General features: G+C 31.0%; 3 protein-coding genes across 4 annotated transcripts; 2 read left to right on the forward strand and 1 right to left on the reverse strand.

The window, feature by feature from the left end:
• Nucleotides 1-3,430: 3,430 nt before the first annotated feature.
• LOC105109387 (uncharacterized) lies at nucleotides 3,431-4,475 on the reverse strand. Its single transcript, XM_011004097.1, has 2 exons — nucleotides 3,967-4,475; nucleotides 3,431-3,684 (listed from the first exon to the last, which is right to left on the reverse strand). Exons 1-2 carry the CDS (start codon nucleotides 4,429-4,431, stop codon nucleotides 3,580-3,582), a joined length of 570 nt encoding a protein of 189 aa, XP_011002399.1. The 5' UTR covers nucleotides 4,432-4,475; the 3' UTR covers nucleotides 3,431-3,579.
• Nucleotides 4,476-6,738: 2,263 nt separating this feature from the next.
• Nucleotides 6,739-8,014, forward strand: LOC105109389 (basic salivary proline-rich protein 3-like). Of its 2 annotated transcripts, none has more exons than XM_011004099.1 (2): nucleotides 6,739-7,590; nucleotides 7,780-8,014. In XM_011004099.1, the coding sequence occupies exons 1-2, from the start codon at nucleotides 6,936-6,938 to the stop codon at nucleotides 7,830-7,832; spliced, it is 708 nt and encodes a 235-aa protein (XP_011002401.1). In that variant the 5' UTR covers nucleotides 6,739-6,935; the 3' UTR covers nucleotides 7,833-8,014. The 2 variants fall into 2 exon arrangements, with proteins under 2 accessions (XP_011002401.1, XP_011002400.1); XM_011004098.1 differs by having other exon boundaries at nucleotides 6,741-7,260; nucleotides 7,300-7,881.
• A 5,443-nt stretch (nucleotides 8,015-13,457) lies between these two features.
• Nucleotides 13,458-14,982, forward strand: LOC105109391 (sulfated surface glycoprotein 185-like). The gene is made up of 3 exons (XM_011004100.1): nucleotides 13,458-13,629; nucleotides 13,757-14,458; nucleotides 14,715-14,982. Exons 1-3 carry the CDS (start codon nucleotides 13,572-13,574, stop codon nucleotides 14,744-14,746), a joined length of 792 nt encoding a protein of 263 aa, XP_011002402.1. The 5' UTR covers nucleotides 13,458-13,571; the 3' UTR covers nucleotides 14,747-14,982.
• Nucleotides 14,983-23,326: the final 8,344 nt, after the last annotated feature.

Genomic DNA, 23,326 nt, shown 5'->3' on the forward strand with positions numbered 1-23,326 from the left:
CGAGCAGTAAGAGCCGGTAATTAAGTGAAACACTTGATTTCCCTTTTCGTCTTGCATGTGAAGGTACTGCAGTTTTGCCCAACCTTCTAGAAAGATGCTTTAAATCATGGTTAGTTATAAGAACCAACCATCGACCGACTTGAACCGAGACCTGAAACATATTCCTTGAAACTTAAATTTCTAACATCGCTACATACAAGTTTCACCTCCAAAACTAAAGGCTTAAATGCGATGGCTATCACTAAATAATTATCGAGTGTGAAAGAAATTAACCAAAGACAAACGTGCTGACCAAATTTGATATATTCCTCTGACCGACTGACTTGTCCAGCCCTTATATTAACCAAAACGAAAGCTTGAACAAACTGAAAAGGAACAGGAAAGACCATATAACTATACCTAAGCACCAAAACCTTAACCTCAGCTACAAGCAACACAATCTTCTTTTCTTCTCCACCAAAGGAACAGCTTGATGACATTCCAGACCCCCCCTCATGAGCCTAATAATTAATTTTGCTAGTACTGCTACTTTAAGTGTGCCAGCACATGCAACTGATCAATCAAGGAGAGATTCTGCATGCTTTAAAGAGAGTGTTCGCCTGCTAACTAAGACGTCATCTCCCGCCGATTGTCGTCATAACACTTCACAGTCTCCTAGCTCCCCCGGAGTGTTAAAAGTGTCTTATCGCCACCGTGTCTTATTGTCGTGGGACTTTAAGGGGCTCCTAAAACTCAAAGTACACTAGCAATATTTTCACACAGAATCTGCCTCGAGAGTACTTATAACAACACAACCTGCCTCCCTCTCCTTCACCCCCTTTTCCTCCACTTTGCTAACAAATTTTCTCTAGATCCAATCATGATGCAGAATTTTAACAATTTTTTAAAAGAACCTTCTTTTGTTTGCTTCTAGTACTGCTCTCCCTACTCTTGTCCTAGGAGAATGCACATGTGATGAGGTGGAAGAAGAAGAAGAAAGCAATAAATCTGAGGCCTAGACAAAGCAGCAGCAATTGCTTCTATCTTTTTATTGTCAGTAGAAAACTTGGAAATCGCTGTATGATTCTTCTATCTTCTTGTAGTTGCTGTTGGTCCTTTCCTTTTTACTCCTACAATTTTATTGAATCAAACGAAAACCTATTAGTCAATAGAAGTGACAGACATAGCAACAATTTAGGTAACATTGTTAGCTAGGAGATGAAAAGGTAGAGAAGGTTAATTTAATCATATTTAAAGCTCTTCAGCTGTCCATTACATCGCATGATATTGAAATAAATTTGATCTGTTAATAAAATAAATAATATTGTAGAAAGAAAGAAAAAGATCTCTTCGTGAATAAATGAAGCTCGACCCAAAGCTAGCACAATGAGGTCTGTACTTTGTGTCCACGTGGCAATCTTATTAAAAAAAATGATGGCTGATGGTTGCACGATGGTGTGAATGTGCTGCGTATAAAAGAAAGAAAGAAAGAAGTGGTGATAGCAAAGAACTAGATCATTCTCTGGTGTTCCATCAATTTTTTTAACAAAAACAATGTACAAGCGATATTAATATTTTTTTTTTCAAAATTTAAGAAAATAATATATTTTATCCATCCAGCAGGTTAAATCTTTAATTTAGATTATAAGTTTATGATAATTTTATAGAAAATTAATTAAAATAAAATTATAAAAATTAATTTATTATCAATTCAATATTAAATAAAAAAAATTCAAAAATAAAACTACTTGAGTTAACATAAATTAACTTACTAACCTCACAACTCTTATAAAATCATAATAATTTTATAAAAAATAAAAAAAATTATATTTCTATCAACTCCATTTAAAAAAATAAAAAAACCAATTAAATAAAAACTTTGTTACCCCAATTGTTGCTATGTTTGTCACTCCCATTTATTAACAGGTTTTGGTTTCATGAACTAAAATTGTAGGAGTAACAGGCCATCTGCAACTATAAAAGATACAGATATTTCCAAGTTTTTGACTGGCATAACGGGATAGAGAATGATTGTTAAGGAAAGATCTTGACTAGAGAATGTGTTTTCAAAAAATCTTCTCTGATAATGGTTATGGTTTTGTAGCTCTATTTTGCCATTAAAGATTTGATCAGCTTGCAGAGTCTGCCATGGGACGATCTGCAAAAGAAAAGGTTTTATACTAGCAATAAGTTGTAACCATGAAGGATTAGTTTGGAACATAAGCTTTTAGCTTGTAAAATTAATGGAGCAGGGAATGGGAAAAAAACAGGTCATTATAGAAAATTATACAAAATGATATGGAATGAAGATTGTTTTTCGTATTTCTTTCCAAGATTATAGCAGTATGTGTGTGTGTGTGTGTGTGTGTGTGTATTACAATTATTTCCAGCAGAATTTATATATACAGTAAAGATTGAATCCCAAGATTTCATTCTTTTTTCATTATGCATGATCAGTGATAATAGCTTGTAAAGTTGACCCAAAATCTTCGGTTACAATAGTATCTTCAATTACAATTTCAGTTGTTGGTGAATCTGCAGTTACAGGTGTAGAATTTGCAATTATGTACAAATTAACGCAGATGATTCAATAGTCCTTGAGATGTTTTGTTGCTCAAAAATGCTAGAAAACATCTTAATATACATGAAAGAAGTAACAAGTATTTGATTTGATGATCAACTAAAGTTTAAAATTTTATCAAAACAATAGACAAAGCTTTGGATTTGAATTTTAAAACCTTGATACCTAATTTATTTTTTCTGGACAATGAAGAAACAACGCCATCGAATTTAAAAAAGGTCTCAGCGGGATTTTTCTGAATTCTTGAATTGAGAATAACAGCTGAATTATTAATTATTTGTAGTTAATTAATAAACTTATTTAATTATTAATCTATGGTAAATAAGTGTTTATAGGACCAAAAAGAGAACTCTTTCTTTTATATTTTCTCTTCATTGTTCTTAAACTTGTTCCTTGAGTATTCTTTGGTAATAACTTTAGACTTGTTGATCTTAGTTCTTAGGTTAATTTGGATGCTTGACAACTATCAAATTAGTTGCAGATAAAATTAAAATTCATTGCTGAAAAAACAATCTAGCAACTGAAACGGAAAATATATTTGCCCCAACTAGTCTTAAAAAATAGCATTTCGTCAATTAAATTTAAGAAAACACTTTTCCATCAGGTTCTGTTGGTTCTTTTAGTGGCGTAGTGGGTTAACTTAACTATGTGCCTCTGATCTGCTAGTCCTGGTCAAGTTGGGCTCCATGCCAGCCCAGGTAGCTTGAACCATCACATGTTCTTCATCAGGTTCTGTTGGTTCTTTTCGATCCCCTCAAGCATGCTTATCTTGAAGAGTAATCCATTGCATGATGAGATTGAAATGCAGCCTTGAACAGATGTTTCGAGTCTTTTGACATGAAGATGCAATAATTAACACAATTTCACATGTTTTTGACAAGAGAATCTGAAATTTATTATAGCTTTTAAAGAATAAGTGCTACAAATACAATCTAGATACCATCCAATTGATTAATCTAGTTGAGAACAATCACAAAGGAATTGAAATCAGCTGAGCAATGAATTCAATAATTCAATTGCTATACATCTCTCAAATAATTGGAAAGCTTCACATGGGCTGTGGGATCTTTCATCTTCCTTTTCTTGAAATGTTTTGTGGCAGCTTTCAGCACTTTATTCCATCCCTGAACACATGTAGCAACCATTTATGATAATTAACATGGTCATTACAACACTAAACAATAAATAATCAAAGGGTTAAAGTTAATAACAATAAAGAAGAAAAGGATTCACATTAAAGGATCTAGAAGGGGCATCCATTTTACAAACATTATGAAGGACAAAGAACTCTATATCCTTGCTCTTCTATGGATCTTGTATAAATATTCTTCACATTTTTTTCTTTTAATCAAAACATTTTACTCAAATTGTCAAAGACTATAAGGATACTAAGGACTAAAATTTACCTTGGTAGCAAAGGGAACACAAGAAGTCTTAATTGAAGTTGGAGAGAACTCAGAGACCTTAACCTTATGCTTCCTTATCTTCAACTTACTAAGACTACCGTTGAAGGCAGTTGTACTGATAGCCATCTTCTTCATCATCATCTTCTTCTTCTTCTTGATGCTGGAGCTGAGTTTCTTGGAACCACTTCTACCGCTGTTCTTGTTGTCCAATTCTGAGACAAACCCAAATGCTATTTTTGTTGGAGTAACCAAGTCCAAATCCATGGGGCTGTAATTTCTTGGCACTAAAGGAGACCATATTGAGCTCTGAGCGTAGTCGAAATCGAAGGCAGAGTTATCTGGGAACTTGAAGAGAAGCTCTTTTGACATCACTGGCTCTAAATATTCTACCACTTTACAGGAAATAAGCCTTGCTGTCTCCTCCTCCTCCTCCTGCTCCTCCTCTTCTACTTGTTTCCTTTTCATTTTTGGAGTTGGATCTTTTTCTTTGTTTTGTGACCGTTATTTTTTGCAGAGTTTGAAATAAAGACCCAACTGTTTTAGGGACCAAAAGAGGTGACAAATGTTGAACAAGACACAAAAAGTGACCGTTGCAAAAGAAAAGAGGTACATTAAGTAAATTTTAGGACACTTTTTGTCCTTTCTTGCCCTTGGATCCACGGTAACCCGAGCTGTGTCTCATTTCAAACTAGAATAGTAGAATGGAGGATAACCAAAGTGAATTATGCACCTTCATGCAAGCCTTAAGGTTGACATTGTGAAAATAAAGAAGTACAGGGATCAAAGTAAAAAATTTCTATATATATATTGACATTTTTCTCTCATTATCTTTGAGATTATTGGAGCTGTACCTCTACTCTTATTGTAATGTTTGAGATTATAATGGATAATGCTTTTAAAAAATATATTAATTTTTTTATTTTGAGATTAATATATTAAAATTATTAAAAAGTACTAATAAAATATGAATTTAATATTTTTTCAAGATAAGAAGGATATTTAAAATGGTAGCAGTGGTTGTTTTTCGTAATGGATAATGCTTTTAAAAAATATATTGAATTTTTTTATTTTGAGATTAGCATATTAAAATGATTAAAAAGTACTAAAAAATATTAATTTAATGTTTTTTAAGTTAAGAAGGATATTTGAAAGAGTAGTAATGGTTGTTTTTTGTTTGAAAATATATTAAAATATTTTTATTTTAGTTTTTAAAATTTATTTATAATATCAAAAGGATAAAAAAAATAAAAAAATAAAAATTTTAAGCAATTTTTAAAAAAAAATGGAAAAAATAAAAAAAAATAATTTTAAGCAATTTTTTTTAAAAAAAAATGGATAAAAACTCCTGTTAAAATGTTATCCTAAACTGATACTAAAAACACTTAAAAAAAAGTAAAGCTATGAGAAATACCCCGTGTATTTTAGCAATGTGGACATTAAAAATCTGCGTGGCAGAACTAATTTTTCCATTGAACCAACCTCTACTGCTAAATACTAGCTCTCTTTTTTCCCCAGTTTCTTGTGTTGTGTGTTTTTGTAGAGCAATGTGGTATGAATAAGGCTATAATCAGTTAGAACTTTATTTAAGATGGTGTTAAAGCAGAGCGATGTGAACAGACAATTTGGTTTTAAAAAAACTCATGATACTCGGAGTTATAACTATCAAAAACAGGGCAAAATACAGAGCAGTGGGTTTTGACTCTTCACAATTTTAGAAAATATAGAAGAGAAACAGGGAAAATGCAGAGCAGTGGGTTTTGACTCTTCACAGCATTAGAAAATATAAAAGAGAAAATACAGAGCTGCGGGTTTTGACTCCTTCATCGCTGCTGCCATTAATTAATACATGGTTTGGTTTGATTACCCCCCTGATTCGGCTCGCTATCAACCTCCAAAATCAGTGGTTTTTTTGTTTTTGGGTGAAGCCCATTTGAAATGGGAAATGGGTGGGCTTTAGAATGGGTCTGATCCAGACCCAAAAAAATACTGGAGGACTTGAATCACAATGTGGATATATCTTTGAAGCCAGTTGTTTTGAATTTGTATGATTTACAAATGCAAACACAGTGGCAAAGGATGGACCAGATATTTTAAATTTTCAAAATTTATAAAATCTTAAAACAAACTATATGTTTTTGGATTAAACCGGGTGATCAATCTAATCGGTAATTTAAGTTTTATACCGGCAGGTCATGGAGTAAATTCAGTTTTATAACTATGATTATTTATAATAATAATAATAATAATAATAATGTGTAGAGTGCAAGATGGTCAGCTAAAAATAGATTATTTATAATAATAATAATAATAATATGTAGAGTGCAAGATGGTCAGCTAAAAAAATGAGTCTCAATATAACGAGTGCCATTGTCAATACTGGTGTTGGACTTTTCTTGTTACCTAGTCGAAGGGAATACGAACTTGAATAAATGCACCTAATCCAGTTCTATTGCTCTATTCCTCTCTTGATCTTTTGAAGCATGTGACCTTTGACATTTGACTAACCGTGTCACCCATAGAATTCAAAGATTGCATGGTCTTTGGTCTCCATTCTAGCTCTTTGATTAAGAGAAATTTCCCATGACTCGGGCTCCGATCTCATGGAAGAAGGAAAACATAGAGGAATTATCAGCTTCAACATTCTAACATTAACGCTTTCTATTCTACACCTTCCAATTTGGACTATCAAGCTAGATGATCAAATTATGAACATCCCTCGTTGCTTCCTAGCTGGCTAGGCACTGATCACATTCTCTGCCATTAGCCTCACGTTTGGTTGAATGGTTTGCATGCCCGAATTTCCAGTCAAAGAAGCCTAATCTTACAAGCCAATTAACTCTATAAATACCCACATGGACTCCTGCAAACTCCATTATCGATCTCATATACTTCCTTGCACCAACAAAGCATCAGTTTGATCTCTAGCTAGATATAAAGTACTTGTTAATTTGTTTTTGACGTCAATTAGCATGGCAACCACGCTCAAATCTCTCAGCTTCTTTGTCATTCTCTTGATGGTGATCTCCCTCTTCTTCATTGGGACTACTGAAGCCCGTCCCTTCAACATCATGAAGTCAGGAAACTCTGCTGCTAGCGGAGGTACTGAGAGTTTCTTTGATGTGTTATCACTTGAAGGAATTAAAGATGGTCCTAGTCCTGGTGTAGGACATGGGTTTATCAACAGTGAAATACTTGGAGAAATTAAAGAGGGTCCTAGTCCTGGTGTAGGAAATGAGTTCACCAACAGTGAAATACTAGGCGGGATTAAGGATGGTTCTAGTCCTGGTGCAGGACATGCATTCACTAACAGTGGTCCAAACCCTGGTATAGGACATGAGTTCACCAACAGTGGGATACTTGGTGGAATTAAGGAGGGTCCAAGCCCTGGTGCAGGACATGCATTCACTAATAGTGGAACACTAGGCGGGATTAAGGAAGGTTCTAGTCCTGGTGTAGGACATGCGTTCACTAATAGTGGGACACTTGGAGGAATTAAGGAGGGTCCAAGCCCTGGTGTAGGACATGAGCTCACCAACAGTGGAACACTAGGCGGGATTAAGGAGGGTCCTAGCCCTGGAGTAGGACATGAATTCACCAACAGTGGGACACTTGGAGGAATTAAGGGGGGTCCAAGCCCCGGCGTAGGACATAGGTTCACCAACAGTGGAACACTAGGAGGAATTAAGGAAGGTCCAAACCCCGGTGTAGGACATGAGTTTACTAGTAGTGGGACTTTTGGAGGAATTAAGAAGGGTCCACGTCCTAGTATAGGACATAAGTTTACTAAAAATAGGATACTTGGAGGAATTAAAGAGGGTCCAAGTCCTTGTTGTGGAAACAAATACACTACCGGCACCAAGCATTGACTCGTGTTTAGCCACAACAAATATTTAAGTTATTCTTTTTTATTTAATATTTGATATATCTTTATTTTTCATTTATAGATTATTTATTTTCTTTTTTGAAATTTTATGATTTATCATGTAATAGAGGTTTTATAAAATTTGAATTGCTAAAATGTCAAATTAATACATACAACTTATTATTAGCTTTGATGTCTCCTCCTTCTTTCTTTTTTTAATTGATCGGAATTTTGAAGATTAAAGGGAAATTGGGAGTTCTCTACTTAAGAAATGAGGAATAAATATTTGAAATATATATTTATATTTTTAGGATGATGTCAATTACATTTGTTTGGATCAATTTTTAACTTATTTAACATAAAGTCCACCTCAAACTAAATTCTCAGTACACAAATCACCGAAGTAATCCGTCATGTTTCAAGAATAAAAAAATATAACACTTAATAAAAATATTTGAAATGTATATTTATTTTTATAAGATATTATTTTTATCAATTAAATTTAATTGGATTAATTTTCAATTTAATTTTAAATAAAATCCAATCCAACTGAGTAAATGAATCACCAAATTCATCCATGGTACTTTATGAATTAGAGAAAAATAACACTTAATAAATGTGAAAAAAAATATTCATAATATATATTTTATATTTTTAAGGTCGGGTTATTAATCAGAAAAACTATAAGCTCTATATACTAAAAAAAAGAGAGGAAAAACTACAAGTTCTGTTGAAGAAAAACAAGAAAAAGGAAAATTCTTTTAAACAAATTTTACAAAGGCAGATCGAATTCTATGTTAATTTTCGAAGAGAAAAACTCTGCCTCAATCGAATTTAAATTAGGAAAGAAGCCAATTGAAACTTAGGTTCATCAGATGCAATTGAAAATAGGGCCCCTCATCTTCTAATTACTACACCTAACAACAGAATATATTAATTTCTTAAACAAAAATAATTAAAAAAAATCACTAAAACATGGTTGAAAAAATCCTGCATAATCAATTACAATAAATAAATCTATGTTGCTGTCGAGAGTTTTTTTTTTATAATTAAACTGTGTAATTATTTTATTGTGAATATATATAGTTTTATATCAATATTATTGGGAAAGATCAGACCAAATCAATATAACTAAAGGAAAGGTCAAAAAAAATTTCTTGGACAGATACACCAACCAAACAAGTTTGCCACCAGCGTCCCAACCGTGAATTTAGGTCATGAAAAGTCAAAAGTCCTTTGTGATAATTATCAAAGAAAACAGGGAGGACTTTCTTAGTTAAGGTTATCGTTTTAAATGCACCCTTCTAGTATATTTATGACAGCTATATATTGACAATTTGTGTGGAAGACTGACCAGATTGGTAGATGATGCATCTTGTACAAGTTCAAGCATTAATTTAGGGTTTGATTATATGATAGCTGTTTTTCAAATATATAGAGCTTTAATTACAAAATTTAAAGCTTAAGGAAATTCTCAATCCCTTTTATTTTCACCAACATTAGGGAGTGACTGATTTGGATGGTCATGGATAACTTGATGGCTTTTTTATAATAATGGTCCCTTAATTATTTTTATATTTAATTCAATTCTTTTCTATTAACTTTATTTGAGATTTGACTTAATAACTTTTTTTGTTTGTTTTGATATAAGGACTTTCCAATATTGAGTTTTTTTTTTGTGACTAACACTTAATTTTGCAAACTAAAACAAAATTTTTACTAATTTAAAATAATTAAGTATTAAGAAACTAAAATTAAAATTAAAATTAAAATAAATATGAGGATTGGGGTAAGCGAGAAGGAAAAATTGAATATCATGCACATCAAATGTATCATTATGTGGAGGAAGCCCACTGTGTTTAGATAGCACATGTAGCTTTCTTAATAGACAAAAGTCAGTTCCCACGATGATGTTAGAAATGGCACAGCATGTTTTTCTTGTTGGTTAGACACATGTTAGCAATGGAGTGGTTGTAAGGTTATGACAAATTTTTTTTCTTCTCCTCTCTCTTTTCTCTTCTTTCCAATGGATTCTAGCTAGTTTGTCAAAATTAAAAGATATCTTGTCATTTTATTTTGATATCAAATTTATTTTTTATTTTTTTTATTATTTATTTTGTTTAGGGGTTTTTTAATTTTTTTAATTTTTATATCAAGTCTAGTCTTCATTCTTTTAATTGTAATTTGTTTTATTTTGGATCCTATTCTTAATTGAATTTATTTTTAATTTTATCTATTAATATTTAGTGTCATTGTATTTTTATATCAAGTTTAGTCCTCATTTTAGTAATTACTATTTATTTTGTTTTGAAATGATTTTTTTTTTAATTTCATCTCTGAGCATTTAGCTGATTGAAAACTTGACTTCATGAATTTTTTTATGCTTGTCTTATATGGATTAATCCTAACTTTATGAACTACGTCATGTGTTTGGAAGATTAGCTTTGCATTTTTCACTTAGCATTTGGTTTTATTTAATATTTATATCAAATTCGGTCCTTATTTTTTTTTACTACAATTTGTTTTGTTTTAGATCCTATTATTAATTGAATTTTTTTTAATTTTATCCATCAACATTTGATGTTACTATATTTTTATGTCAAATTTAATCCTTATTTTATTGATTACTATTTTTTTTTGTTTTGAAATGACTTTTTTTTTTCAATTTCATCTCTGAGCATTTAGTTGATTGAAAATTTGACTTCATGAATTTTTCATATTTGTCTTATATGAAATAATCCTAACTTTATGAACCGAGTCACGGATTTGGAAGATTATTTTAAGCTGACTTCAATTTTTTTTCAAGTAATTTTTTAAAATTAATTTTTTCTAATTACATCATTCAATATTGGATTGGTTAGGAAATGAGATCTTTATTTTTTTTACTTTATTTATATGGTGTTATCTTAATATCATGTTTGAAGTTGTAGCTTTGAAGTGTTAATCTAGTTTTACTTGCGGTTTTTTTTTAATTAATATTTTTTTAATTTTATATTTTAATATTGAATTGTTTTAATAATTGAATTTTATAATTTTATTTAATTTATATTATATAGAGTTATCCTAATAAAAACAAATTAAAAACAAGTTAATTTATTTAAAAAAAGAACTAGTACATTAATAAAATAAAATAAAGAGAGCTGGTATTTAATTATAGACCCTCGGGAGAAGCATTTTTGGGTTCATAGAATTTTTATACTTTGGCTCCTAATTTTTTTTCTTCTTCTTATTTGATTCTTTAATCTTATTTTGATATGCAATTTACTCTTGGTGATTTATTTTTCATGCCAATGTATATTGATCTTGAGGAGCTGAGGAAACGTTATGTTGCTCATTTTAGCAAATAAAATTTAGTTTTATTAATTTAAAATAATTAGAGCTTTAATTACAAAATTTAAAGCTTAAGGAAATTCTCAATCCCTTTTATTTTCACCAACATTAGGGAGTGACTGATTTGGATGGTCATGGATAACTTGATGGCTTTTTTATAATAATGGTCCCTTAATTATTTTTATATTTAATTCAATTCTTTTCTATTGACTTTATTTGAGATTTGACTTAATAAGTTTTTTTGTTTGTTTTGATACAAGGACTTTCCAATATTGAGATTTTTTTTTTGACTAACACTTAATTTTGCAAACTAAAACAAAATTTTTACTAATTTAAAATAATTAAGTATTAAGAAACTAAAATTAAAATTAAAATTAAAACAAATATGAGGATTGGGGTAAGCGAGAAGGAAAAATTGAATATCATGCACAACAAATGTATCATTATATGGAGGAAGCCCACTGTGTTTAGATAACGCATGTAGCTTTCTAATAGACAAAAGTCAGTTCCCACGATGATGTTAGAAGTGGCACAACATGCTTTTCTTATTGGTTAGACACATGTTAGCAATGGAGTGGTGGTAAGGTTATGACAAATTTATTTTCTTCTCCTCTCTCTTTTCTCTTCTTTCCTATGGATTCTAGCTAGTTTGTTGAAATTAAAAGATATCTTGTCATTTTATTTTGATATCAAATTTAATCTTTATTTTTTTATTATTTATTTTGTTTAGGGGTTTTTTAATTTTTTTAATTTTTATATCAAGTCTAGTCTTCATTCTTTTAATTGTAATTTGTTTTATTTTGGATCCTATTCTTAATTGAATTTATTTTTAATTTTATCTATTAATATTTAGTGTCATTGTATTTTTATATCAAGTTTAGTCCTCATTTTAGTGATTATTATTTATTTTGTTTTGAAATGATTTTTTTTTCAATTTCATCTCTGAGCATTTAACTGATTGAAAATTTGACTTCATGAATTTTTTTATATTTGTCTTATATGGATTAATCCTAACTTTATAAACTAGGTCATGTGTTTGGAAGATTAGCTTTGCATTTTTCACTTAGCATTTGGTTTTATTTAATATTTATATCAAATCCGGTCCTTATTTTTTTTTACTGCAATTTGTTTTGTTTTAGATCCTATTATTAATTGAATTTTTTTTAATTTTATCCATCAACATTTGATGTTACTATATTTTTATGTCAAATTTAATCCTTATTTTATTGATTACTATTTTTTTTTGTTTTGAAATGACTTTTTTTTTTCAATTTCATCTCTGAGCATTTAGTTGATTGAGAATTTGACTTCATGAATTTTTCATATTTGCCTTATATGAAGTAATCCTAACTTTATGAACCGAGTCACAGATTTGGAAGATTATTTTAAGCTAACTTCAATTTTTTTCAAGTAATTTTTTAAAATTATTTTTTTCCAATTACATTATTCAATATTGGATTGGTTAGGGAATGAGATCTTTATGTTTTTCACTTTATTTATATGGTGTTATCTTAATATCATGTTTGAAGTTGTAGCTTTGAAGTGTTAATCTAGTTTTACTTGCGGTTTTTTTTTAATTAATATTTTTTTAATTTTATCTTTTAATATTGGATTGTTTTGATAATTAAATTTTATAATTTTATTCCATTTATATTATATGGAGTTATCCTAATATCACAACTAGATGATAAACTAACTCAAGAGAGCTTAAATCTTACCTTTGATTTATTATCTTATCTCTTGTTTATTTTTTCATGTTTTGAGTATCCTAATATCAAAATCATTAAAACAGAATAACAATTTAATATATATTTTTATTCAAATACGGTACAAACGCATTATCAAACACTTTACTCTGAACTTTTGTAATGTCTTATGTTACGGGTTAATTATAAGCATACAATCAATGGTTACTATTTCCTAAGAGCGGACAGTGTCTATGATTCTGGAATCTCAAGTGAAAGAACATTACATAGGACGAAAAGCAAGAAAACAAACATTTGTTATCTTTGAGTAGAAAGCAAGCAATATAAAAGGTGAGTTAAACTCCATTTCTTTAATTTTTCTCTCTTGCCAAGCAAGCATATATTCCTAGTTAAACAACCTTCTGATTACTCTTTCAATCACACATCTTTGAGTTTTGGGTTGGTGTTGCTAAGATAGCTTCTAACATAATTATGGCAATGCAAGGGAATAATCTTTAGTTTCTCTATGTCGATAGGCCCACCTTATGTCCACCTGCTTTTTTCCTACCCTCCTCGCTTTCCTCCACTTTGTAGTTAGTCCTCTCTTCATGGATAAATTATATATCCCCATGAGCTTGCAAGGGGGGATGTCAGAACATTTTCTATTAGAAGTTTCACTTCTGGAGCTTTGAAGACAGCTACATTTCAAGCCAAGATTAGTAGACCTTATGGAGATTATAGTATTTTACGTTCTCGTTATAGCGCCTATCTTCTTTACTCTTAGTGGTAACATGTTCATTCTTGTTTTTAGAGCTTTTTAGTCTCTTCTATGAATATATTTGGCATGTCTAGTGTGTGTCTATGCATCTACATTTTCACATCCCTTTCATGCCTATAATTTGTTTTGCTGCAGATGCAAGACTTCCTATGCAATTGTTGGAGGAACCGGAGGTGTCAAATCAAGTGAAGATTGATCAGTTATCAGAGCCGAAAGCTGATTTAGAATATGGCGCTAGTTCTCCATTGTCCCTCCCACCATTAGAATCATTGTCACCACTTTCTTTACCTAATAGCGCTCCTCCCTGTTGTATAAACCCACCATTTGGTCCACCATCACCTTCAACAGCTTTGCCATCTCCAATAAGCCACAATCCAGCAGCCTCTCCACCACCCTTTGCACCTATTTTACCTATCCAAAACCCACCTCCAAGCCCGTCTTATAACTTTGCTGGCCCGCCCACTCAAACACCGACTCCGAAATCCCCTCATTATGAGCCTAGCCCACCAAAACATGTTCCAAGCCCATCGGGCTATCAACCACCGATGGTTTGCCCGCCACCTGCCATGCCGTCACCGCCACATAAGAACCCACAATATGCTGTTTGGTGTGTGGCAAAACCAACAGTACCTGATTCAATCATCCAAGAGGCCTTGGACTATGCTTGCGGGTCGGGTGCCGAATGCAAACAAATTCAGCCCAATGGGCATTGCTTTCAGCCCAATACACTGGTTGCTCATGCTTCATATGCTTTCAATAGTTACTGGCAGAAAACAAAGGTTCGTGGGGGCACTTGTGATTTTGGTGGGAGTGCCATGCTTGTCACAATTGATCCAAGTAAGTATGAATACAATTTCAAGGAGGAGAAGAAATGCTAATAATATTTTCCTTTTTACTGATCCAAGTAAGTATGAATACAATTCCAAGTGGGGATTAGTCGTGGTGCGCGTAAGCTGGCCCGGATACCCCACCTAAATCAAAAAAAAAAAAAGTATGAATACAATTTCAAGGAGGTGAAGAAATGCTAATAATATTTTCCTTTTTAGCTAACAATGTTGATAATTACTAATTAATCTCTTCATGATTGCTTCAGGTTATAATGACTGCAACTTCATCAACAATTGAGCACCAAGGATACAGACACTTTCATGGACCGGCCAGTCCACTGAGTTCAGTGTACTGGTGTCGGGAATATAGTTGAAGACAATACTTTTTGTTAGAAAATTAATATTCTTGTTGAATTTATAGGGTTTTAGCCAATGAGTTAAAACGTATTGCTGTGATATTTTCTAGTTGTTTCACATTTTGTATATGAAACTTCTATATCTTTTGCATCTATGTATTCAGATTTATGGACAGCATTTTCATTTGCCTCAGGAAAAACAACGTTGGACTTAATAACTTGGGGATACAGTAACTATCCATGATTTTTAAGATTATACCTAAAATCATCCAAGCATCCTTTGACTTCTTACATTTATCGACCAAATGGCACATAAGAGTAAATATAATTATCACTTCATCAATCTAATTTAACTCAACAGGTTTGGTTGGGTAGCAATTGAGTTTGCTCCCTCTAATGATCATATACAATTCACACAATAACAATTTTTTTTTTTCGTGTTATAATGGAATCGTAACTCTACCCACCACTTTGTGCTTAGTAATAATTTGCATATATCCAAAATAAAAGGAATATGAACTACAAACTATCACTTTCCTCAACATCCAAAGAGGTGGAGAGATTAAAGTGTCGAGAAACACTTTCCTGAACCTACTAAGCTAGCACCACCACTGTTGCAGCTCAATAAAGTAAGCTTTAGTCATCCAGACCGATCGGATTTCACGCTGTCCAACGTTGATGTGGGTATCGATATGGGGACTCACGTATGGAAAATCTACTCTGCTCAGTCTTCTTGAAGGTGATTTGCTACCAACTGAGGTTGAAAGTGCGGCAGAGTCAGAAGTTGAGGATTGGAAGGTGTTAGAGTGAATGAATTTAAATAAAGATGTGTCGTTAAGAGGATGTGTTTGTTTGTTTTTAAGAAGTAATATCAGGATTGTCTATAAAGACAATTCTGACTATGTTTTATAGATCAAGAACAGTTCTCGTCTTTCTAGAACTCATGTTTTTACGTTTTCTCTTGCCAAAATCTTACTCTCCTTTCTAAGGAGAGTAATTAAGAGTCTGGTTGGTTCGAACAATAAATTATTTTAAGATCAGAGGAATGATTCTTGTTTCAATTTTAAAATTAGAAGTTCATATTCTATCAACTTTCTTTTTTCATATGTTGATTTATATGTCTTTTAATGCTCTGTGCCAATTTATTAGAGTAGGAGGAACAGTAAAAGGTACTTGCAACACTTTGTGGATCTTCTTATGAAACACCAGTTCAGTGCCTCCTCCGTCTCCGTCCGGACCAAGAAGGCCTTAGCGTAGTGGAGGCTGTTCGAGAGAAGCTGGGTAAATTTGGACTTGAGCAAAATCATCTTACTCCTATAGCAAACTTATCAGGGGCGCAGAAAGCCAGGATTGTTCTCACATAAATATACATACCGAGGCCTCGCATTCTGTTACTGGATGAACCGACCAATCATCTGGATATGCAGAGTACAGACGCATTGGCCGATGCACTGTATGAATTCACCGGTGGAGTTGTCCTGGTCAGTCAAGGCTCTAGGTTGATATCGCGTGTATGTCATGGTGAAGAGGAGTGAAATTGGGGTGGTGGAAGATGGAACTCTGGATACTTTCCCTTGAACATTTGAAGAGTACAAAGAGGAGCTTCGAACCTAGATTAAGGCTGAGGTTGATGATTGAGGCTATTGTTATGAAACTTTGTTCTCTGCATCATTTGCTTCATAAGAATTTGTTTGCAGTTGTTGCATTTGTATTTGACTTGTACAAATGGCATATCCTACTTTCCTTGCAACATTCAAGAGGATCTTGTTCTCTTGGTGTTTGGTGGTAGATGGAAGAACATTTTTTTTTTGTTTCTTTGTTTTTATTTATATAATTCATAAAATCTTGTTCTTTAGAACTTTTTTTTTTTTTTAATTTACATGGGATATCCGGACCAGCTTGTGCGCACCACGACTAATCCCCACGGCCCACTGAATACCCTGCAAACCCAGTAGGCATGTAAGGCACCGCGGGGGTGACAGGCGTGCACGCTAGGACTCGAACCCAGGTGCAGTGGAAGAAAACAAGCCCCTTTCACCGCTAGGCCAAACCCTAGTTTGCGTTCTCTAGAATATTTTGAAAAGATTACTAGAGAACTTAGAAAAGTTACCAGAGAAATAACTAACTTGTGGCAACTAAGTGTTCATGGTGATATAACTTTTTGATCTTTTGATGTCAGCTTCTCCTTATATTAGTTTTTATTCTTTGGATGTTAGCTTTTCCTAACACTGTGAAGCAGAATTCACCAAGTGTTACAATTCATGCGCTTATATTGACTTCCTGTTTCTCCTTCCTTCCTTTTGCTCAGATGAGAACCTTGATGATACCTCTGATGTGCTCCTCGCCTGAAATAATAAGTATGGACAGGAATTCTGAAACTAGTTCAGTCCTGATAAGGTGTATTCTTCCTTGCTTGCTTCAGTTTCAACCAGGCTTAGATTGAAATTGTGTTCCCTTCAATGGTGCAATCTTGATGAATTACATTAGACATCAGTCTGGTTAGCCAAATGTATATTTTAAGCTACTAACAGCTGATCATATGTATAGCTTCTCAAATTCTGTACACTTAACTGGAATCTTTACACTTAATGACTTCCTGGGATCAAAATGCATCCAACTCATGTCGTCTAGGCATCGGTGAAAGGGTAAAAAATGCCTTCTTCAAAGTATCTCCATGTGACGAATCTAGTTTTAAGAGTTTGCAAAAGCCTGAGAATCCCAAGTAGAAACTTTCAGTATTATTGCAGTGGGAATAAGGCTGTTATCAGATTGTTCAATGGTGATAGCAGGTTAAACGAGTCAAAACTTGGGGAAAAAAACAAATACAGAGGCCTGTTATCAAGAGAAGCAGGGGAAGCATTGCCTGTAATGATGGTCGGATGGCAAAGACAACACCTGATACTAACTGAAAGAGCTCCTTTTTAGAGAGGGCATAGCCCTTAAAGATATTTTTTTGACACTTGGTCCTATAGTATCAATTATTGACAAAAACACCCTTGTGATTTCTATGGAGAAATTGGATCTTGATTTAATGTGCACTGGCATGGTGTAGAGTGGGGTCAATAATAAATTTTTTAATATAAAATAATATTAAAAATATAAGAAATATTTTAAATGCTTAAGATTAACAAGTGCTAGCAGCTTTTAAAACAAAACATAAATAAAAAAAGATAATATTTTCATGCTCTCTTAATATCTGAATATAATTTCTAGTACAAACATTTTATACTACTTAAAAAAAATAGAAAAAAAAATAGCTCTCTTATCCAAAACCATCATATAGTTAAATTTCTAATGACATGACCCATCAAAACCACAACCAGACACTCTAGCCCCGCTTTCCACAAAGTCTAGATAGCCTCGAACCACTAGTGTCTGCCCAAAGCACAAGGTGCCTGATCGGGTCATGCTGTATTCCCACATGCTCTTGATAATTGCTGGCCTAACACAAAGATTTCTAGAGAAACTTGTGGTGTGAAACAGTAACGCTTGTTATAGCTGAGATCCAGGTACATAATATCAACTGACAAAACAAAGAAAATATGCTTGGCATATCGTCAAGGCAATTTTTGTTTGTGGTCATCATGTACCCACACTGCAATAAAACATTAGAGTAAATTGTAAGAGAATGGCATGCCCTGCAGAGGGAAAATGTTACATTTGTACTGTTCTAGAAAGCTTTTGTTCTATTGTAAGGAATTAGGACAGAATGTGTGTACTATCAGATTCATTTTTTTTTTAATATTTATCGAGTTTTATACATAAATACTAGAGATGTGATTCCATAAAAAATACCAATAACTAGTCGTGACCTTTTAGGCTTTACTCAGTATTCACTAAACCTCTGATTGAATACAAAAATAAATAAATTATTTTCCCCATTTACATTCTTTTGAAATCATTTAAAAAAGATGGATTGCAGGGACATGATAATTTCTTCAGTCGACGACTTCATCCCACATATAAGATGGACAAACCAGAACCTTGGTGCGTGAATTAATGTTGAAATATTGTGAGGACTGTCGGCATGCAGTAGGGTAGCAAAATGCCATGGTTAACTAAGTTAACAACATTCACATCACAATCTTGGCAACAAAAATTAGCCGACGATTGTTTACTTTTTAGATTCAAAACAACAATCTCGTAACACCACATGGCAATGCAACAAGAACTCATGACTTTCAAGGTTTCTTGAATGGCCTTTAACCAACAAGACAAAGTACTGCCATGGAGTTTCAGATAATCTCCAAATACACTTAATTAGATGTGTATGAGATAACATCCGTAAGTCTTGCCAGCTAGTTGTTGCATGGAGTCTAGCTTGAATTCTATGCACAAGCTGTCATGGTGGGGTATTACTTTGCTGTTAGGTTCTCGTCTAGAGCTTTGGGGGGCATGATATGCATATTGATTAATGAACGAAGACTAGAAAAATCTTACTATATGAGTACAGCAGGATATTGTAAAACTTGAAATGTGACATTAATTTGTATTGGGATTTAGTGGGGGGAAATGAAAATGAAAGGAACATGGAGAGAGGGTTCATATGGATCTTAACGTCTTGATTAGACTGAATTCAGAGGGCAATCACTGTACCATCACTAGTCAGTGTCACTTGCGGTGATAGAGAGTTCATTTAGATGAAAGACTGGTTGAATATATATATATATGATTAATATATATTATTTTCCGACAGTCACATAGAATGCGTCTTTCCTGACATGTATACCATGTCCTGTCAAGGTGTGAAGCCAGAAATGTTGTCTTTCTTGACATGTATGTCATGTCCTGTCAAGGTGTGGAGTAAGAAATTTCCCAATCGTTTAACCTCGTCGGCCCTAATGCCACGTGTAATTAGGCTTAACCGGTAGTTTTGCTAAGCTTGCTTTATAACTAACATGAGATTACCCTGTTTAATCTGAGGACACCTAGATTATATCAGTTTGGTCTCATCGATGATTTTAGTCATTCAACTAATCTAGGTTGATGTAAGGGAGCCTGTACGGAAGGTTTAAATCAAGCTACGTTAACCCAGGAAAAAAAATTACGTGGAAAAATATTATTTTTAGGAATTAACTTGATTTTTTAATAAATATTTTTTTAATTTTATTATTTAATATTAAATTTTATATTTTATATTTTATTTTATTTTAATTTTTTGTTCTTGTCTCATAATTTAAGTTATTAGTTTGATCAGTTAATCTTAATTAACACAAATTATTTTTTTGTATTTTTTCATTGATTTTTTTTAATTTTATTTCTCAACACTAGATTTATTAAAAATTAAATTTCATATTTTATTTTAATTTTTTTTTATTGGACTGTCCTGATCTCATTATCCAAGTCATAAGTTTGACATGTTGACTTAAATTATTTTTATAAATCTTCTTTTCAATTAACTTTTTTTTTCAATTCATTATTTAGCATTAAGGATTTTTTTATTAAATTAAGCTTCATAATTTTTTTTCTACGATGATATTATGATCTTATGACTTGATATGTTGACTTCCAAGTTAACTTAAGATGACTCGAAGCAAACAAATATATTGTCGTCTTCATTTTTACATATATAAAAAATATTATCTTAAATATTTATTTTGAATCAAACTATGTTTTTATCGGTCATCTAAAATATTTTGAGACCTGTTAAAAAGAATGAGTCATATTATATCAATCCTCACATAGTTTAAATTTGTTTATACTAAAAAAAATTGAAAACACTTTGATTTTCTTATGTTAAAAAAAATGATTCAACCCGTAATATAGTGCATCCTAATTATAATAACTTAGTATTTTGAATAAAAAATTACTTTGAAATTATTAAAAATAAAGAGCAAAAAATCTTTTTGAAATAAAGATAATAATAATAATATTTTTAAATAGATCCCATATAAAATTATTTAGATCATTAAATCACTTAAATCATCCAAAATAATAGTGAATAGGCTCACCTAATCAAATATCTTTACAAATAAGCACTAGATAATTTTAATTTATAAATTAATAATTATAATTTCATTAATCTTAACAAAAAAAACTAAAAAAAGTGGTGAGGATTTATGGTACCATTCTTCTCAAAACACTATTCACTAGAATAGTGTTTTTTTTTCATGGAATCATTTTTTATGTTTTTTAATTAATTATTTTCAATTTTATTATTTAATACTAGGTTAAATGAGAATTAGACTTCATAATTTATTTTGATTTATTTTTTATTGAATTTATTTTGGTCTCATAACTTTTCATGTGAACGCTAAATCCACCATCAATTTTTTATGCCTTTTTCATATTGGTCTAGTTACTTCAATCTTGTACTTGTTCAACAAATTTAAATAGATTGTCATTTAGTTTAGCTCTAAAAAGATGCAATTATTTAAAAAATAAAAAAAATAGACATGTGAATTCATAATGAAACATGAGAGAATAAATAATAATTTTTGTTACAATAAATCTTTCATCCTTTTTTAGTGTTTTTTATAATAGTATTTATAATATGAGTCCTTTATTCAGAAGTGCATTGCATGTATGCATACAAAGAGATTATAACAAAATGATATTTTTGAGGTTGTGAACCTTAAAAGTTTATCAAAAAATATAATTGAATGAACATGATTTGAATAGTACTAGCCATTTAACCCGCTTTGTTTTTGTCAAAAACCAATATTGGGTATGTATGTTGCTTCAATGTGTTTTTTTATATTAAAACAATTCAAGTCTATGCAAATATCTAATTAAATAAATTAATGATAATTTATTTAAATAAAAAATATCATTAACAATAACTAAGAAAAAAACTTTAAAAAATAAGAGATGAAAGCAAATCAAGATATTCAATCACATAAATGAGTTATTCAATCAATTATGTTTATTGAACTTATTTATTTAAATCAATAAAGATAAATTCACACTCTAAAAAACTTCGGACTTAATAGATGATAAATGCAAATGAAACTAACTAAATAAAACTCATGCCATAAAAATATTACATAAGGAAAAACACATCAACAATATTTTTTAAAAATAAATATTATTTATTATAAAAAAATAAAATTCATTTGTATATAAAAATATATAGATAAATTAGAATAATACCTTGAAAAATAAAACAGAAACATAACAACTTAAAAAAAAATATATTAAAAAAAGATATGCAAAACACGTGATGTAGGTTATGAGAGTGGAATAAAATCATAGAAAAAACTTAAAGACAATCACAAAATAAATACTATAAAAAAAATTAATGTAGAACAATAAAATCGTACAAAGTCAAATCCGTAACAAATTAAATGTTAAAAGATAAAATTATAAGAAAAAAATCAATTACACAAAAAGATATAAGAAAATGAGGGTGAAAAAAAATATTAATTAGAGGGATTCAAATTTTCAATTGGAGAGTTAAATTGAATTTAAAAATAGCTTTGATAAAAAGAAAAACAAATCAAAAGAATGGAGGTCAATCTAAAAAAAATAAAACAAAAAAATTGATTGAATGATGAAATTAAAAGAAAAAAACAACTTCAACAAAAGTGCCAAGGAAAAATTGAAAAAAAAGAGCAAAATAAAAAAAATATATAAGAAATTACAATTGAAAGGCTAAAAATTCTATAAATGAAATATGAACTGAATAATAAATTAAAAGAATATGACTGAAATGTTTAAAATAAACATATGAGAAATTTCAATTAAAGGAGTAAGGTGAAAAGAAAAAAAATCTATAAATTGAAAAAAAATGATATAATAAATTAAAAGAATAATAAATGAAATTAAAAGGTAAGAAAAAAAATGAGAAAATTTTTGTAGATTACCTATTAAGAGAAAAAAACTAAAGGAAGAAATTAAACAATCATAGAGGACAATTCAATCACCATAAGATGATATATATCACTTCATATGAAAAAGAATATAATAGTGTACTATAGAGATGATAGAAGACCAATTTCAAGCATATAATGACACTTAAATGACATAGATAGAACTTAGTTGTTAACGTGTATTGAGTGTGTATTAACAACTTTTCTAATTTTAAAATAATAAAAAAATAATAAAAATAACCCTTGTGACTCTGACAATTACAAAAAAATATCTGTGTGAAAATATAGTACAAATTTAATTATTATATTTTTTAATATTAAAGATGGACTTTTATTATATATGGATTTTTGAAAATCCTAAAAAACCCGAATCCAGCAGCCTAATAATTTTTTTGATCTTAGAAAAAATAAATATTTTTATTGTTAAGAAGCTTGTAAAAAGTCAAGAAGGCTCTTGGTAAACAATTTTAATTTTTATTGATTTTTTAAGAAAAAAATATTTTTACAGTGCTGAAAAATTAAAAAAGATGTAAATATCCTGTAGAATGGACAGTAAAAAAGAACAAAGCATTCTCACTCTGAAGACTACGTCCTTTTCTGGTCATGAGTTTTAGTGTTTTTGTTAAATATCCACAAGGGATCATACGAGGGAAATTGAAAAAAAGAAAAAGAAGAGAGGATAAAAAGATGTAAGAACGCGAAAGCACAACT

The sequence above is a fragment of the Populus euphratica genome, unplaced genomic scaffold (genome assembly GCF_000495115.2).
Source record: "Populus euphratica unplaced genomic scaffold, PopEup_1.0 scaffold215.1, whole genome shotgun sequence".
Taxonomy (NCBI): domain Eukaryota; kingdom Viridiplantae; phylum Streptophyta; class Magnoliopsida; order Malpighiales; family Salicaceae; genus Populus; species Populus euphratica.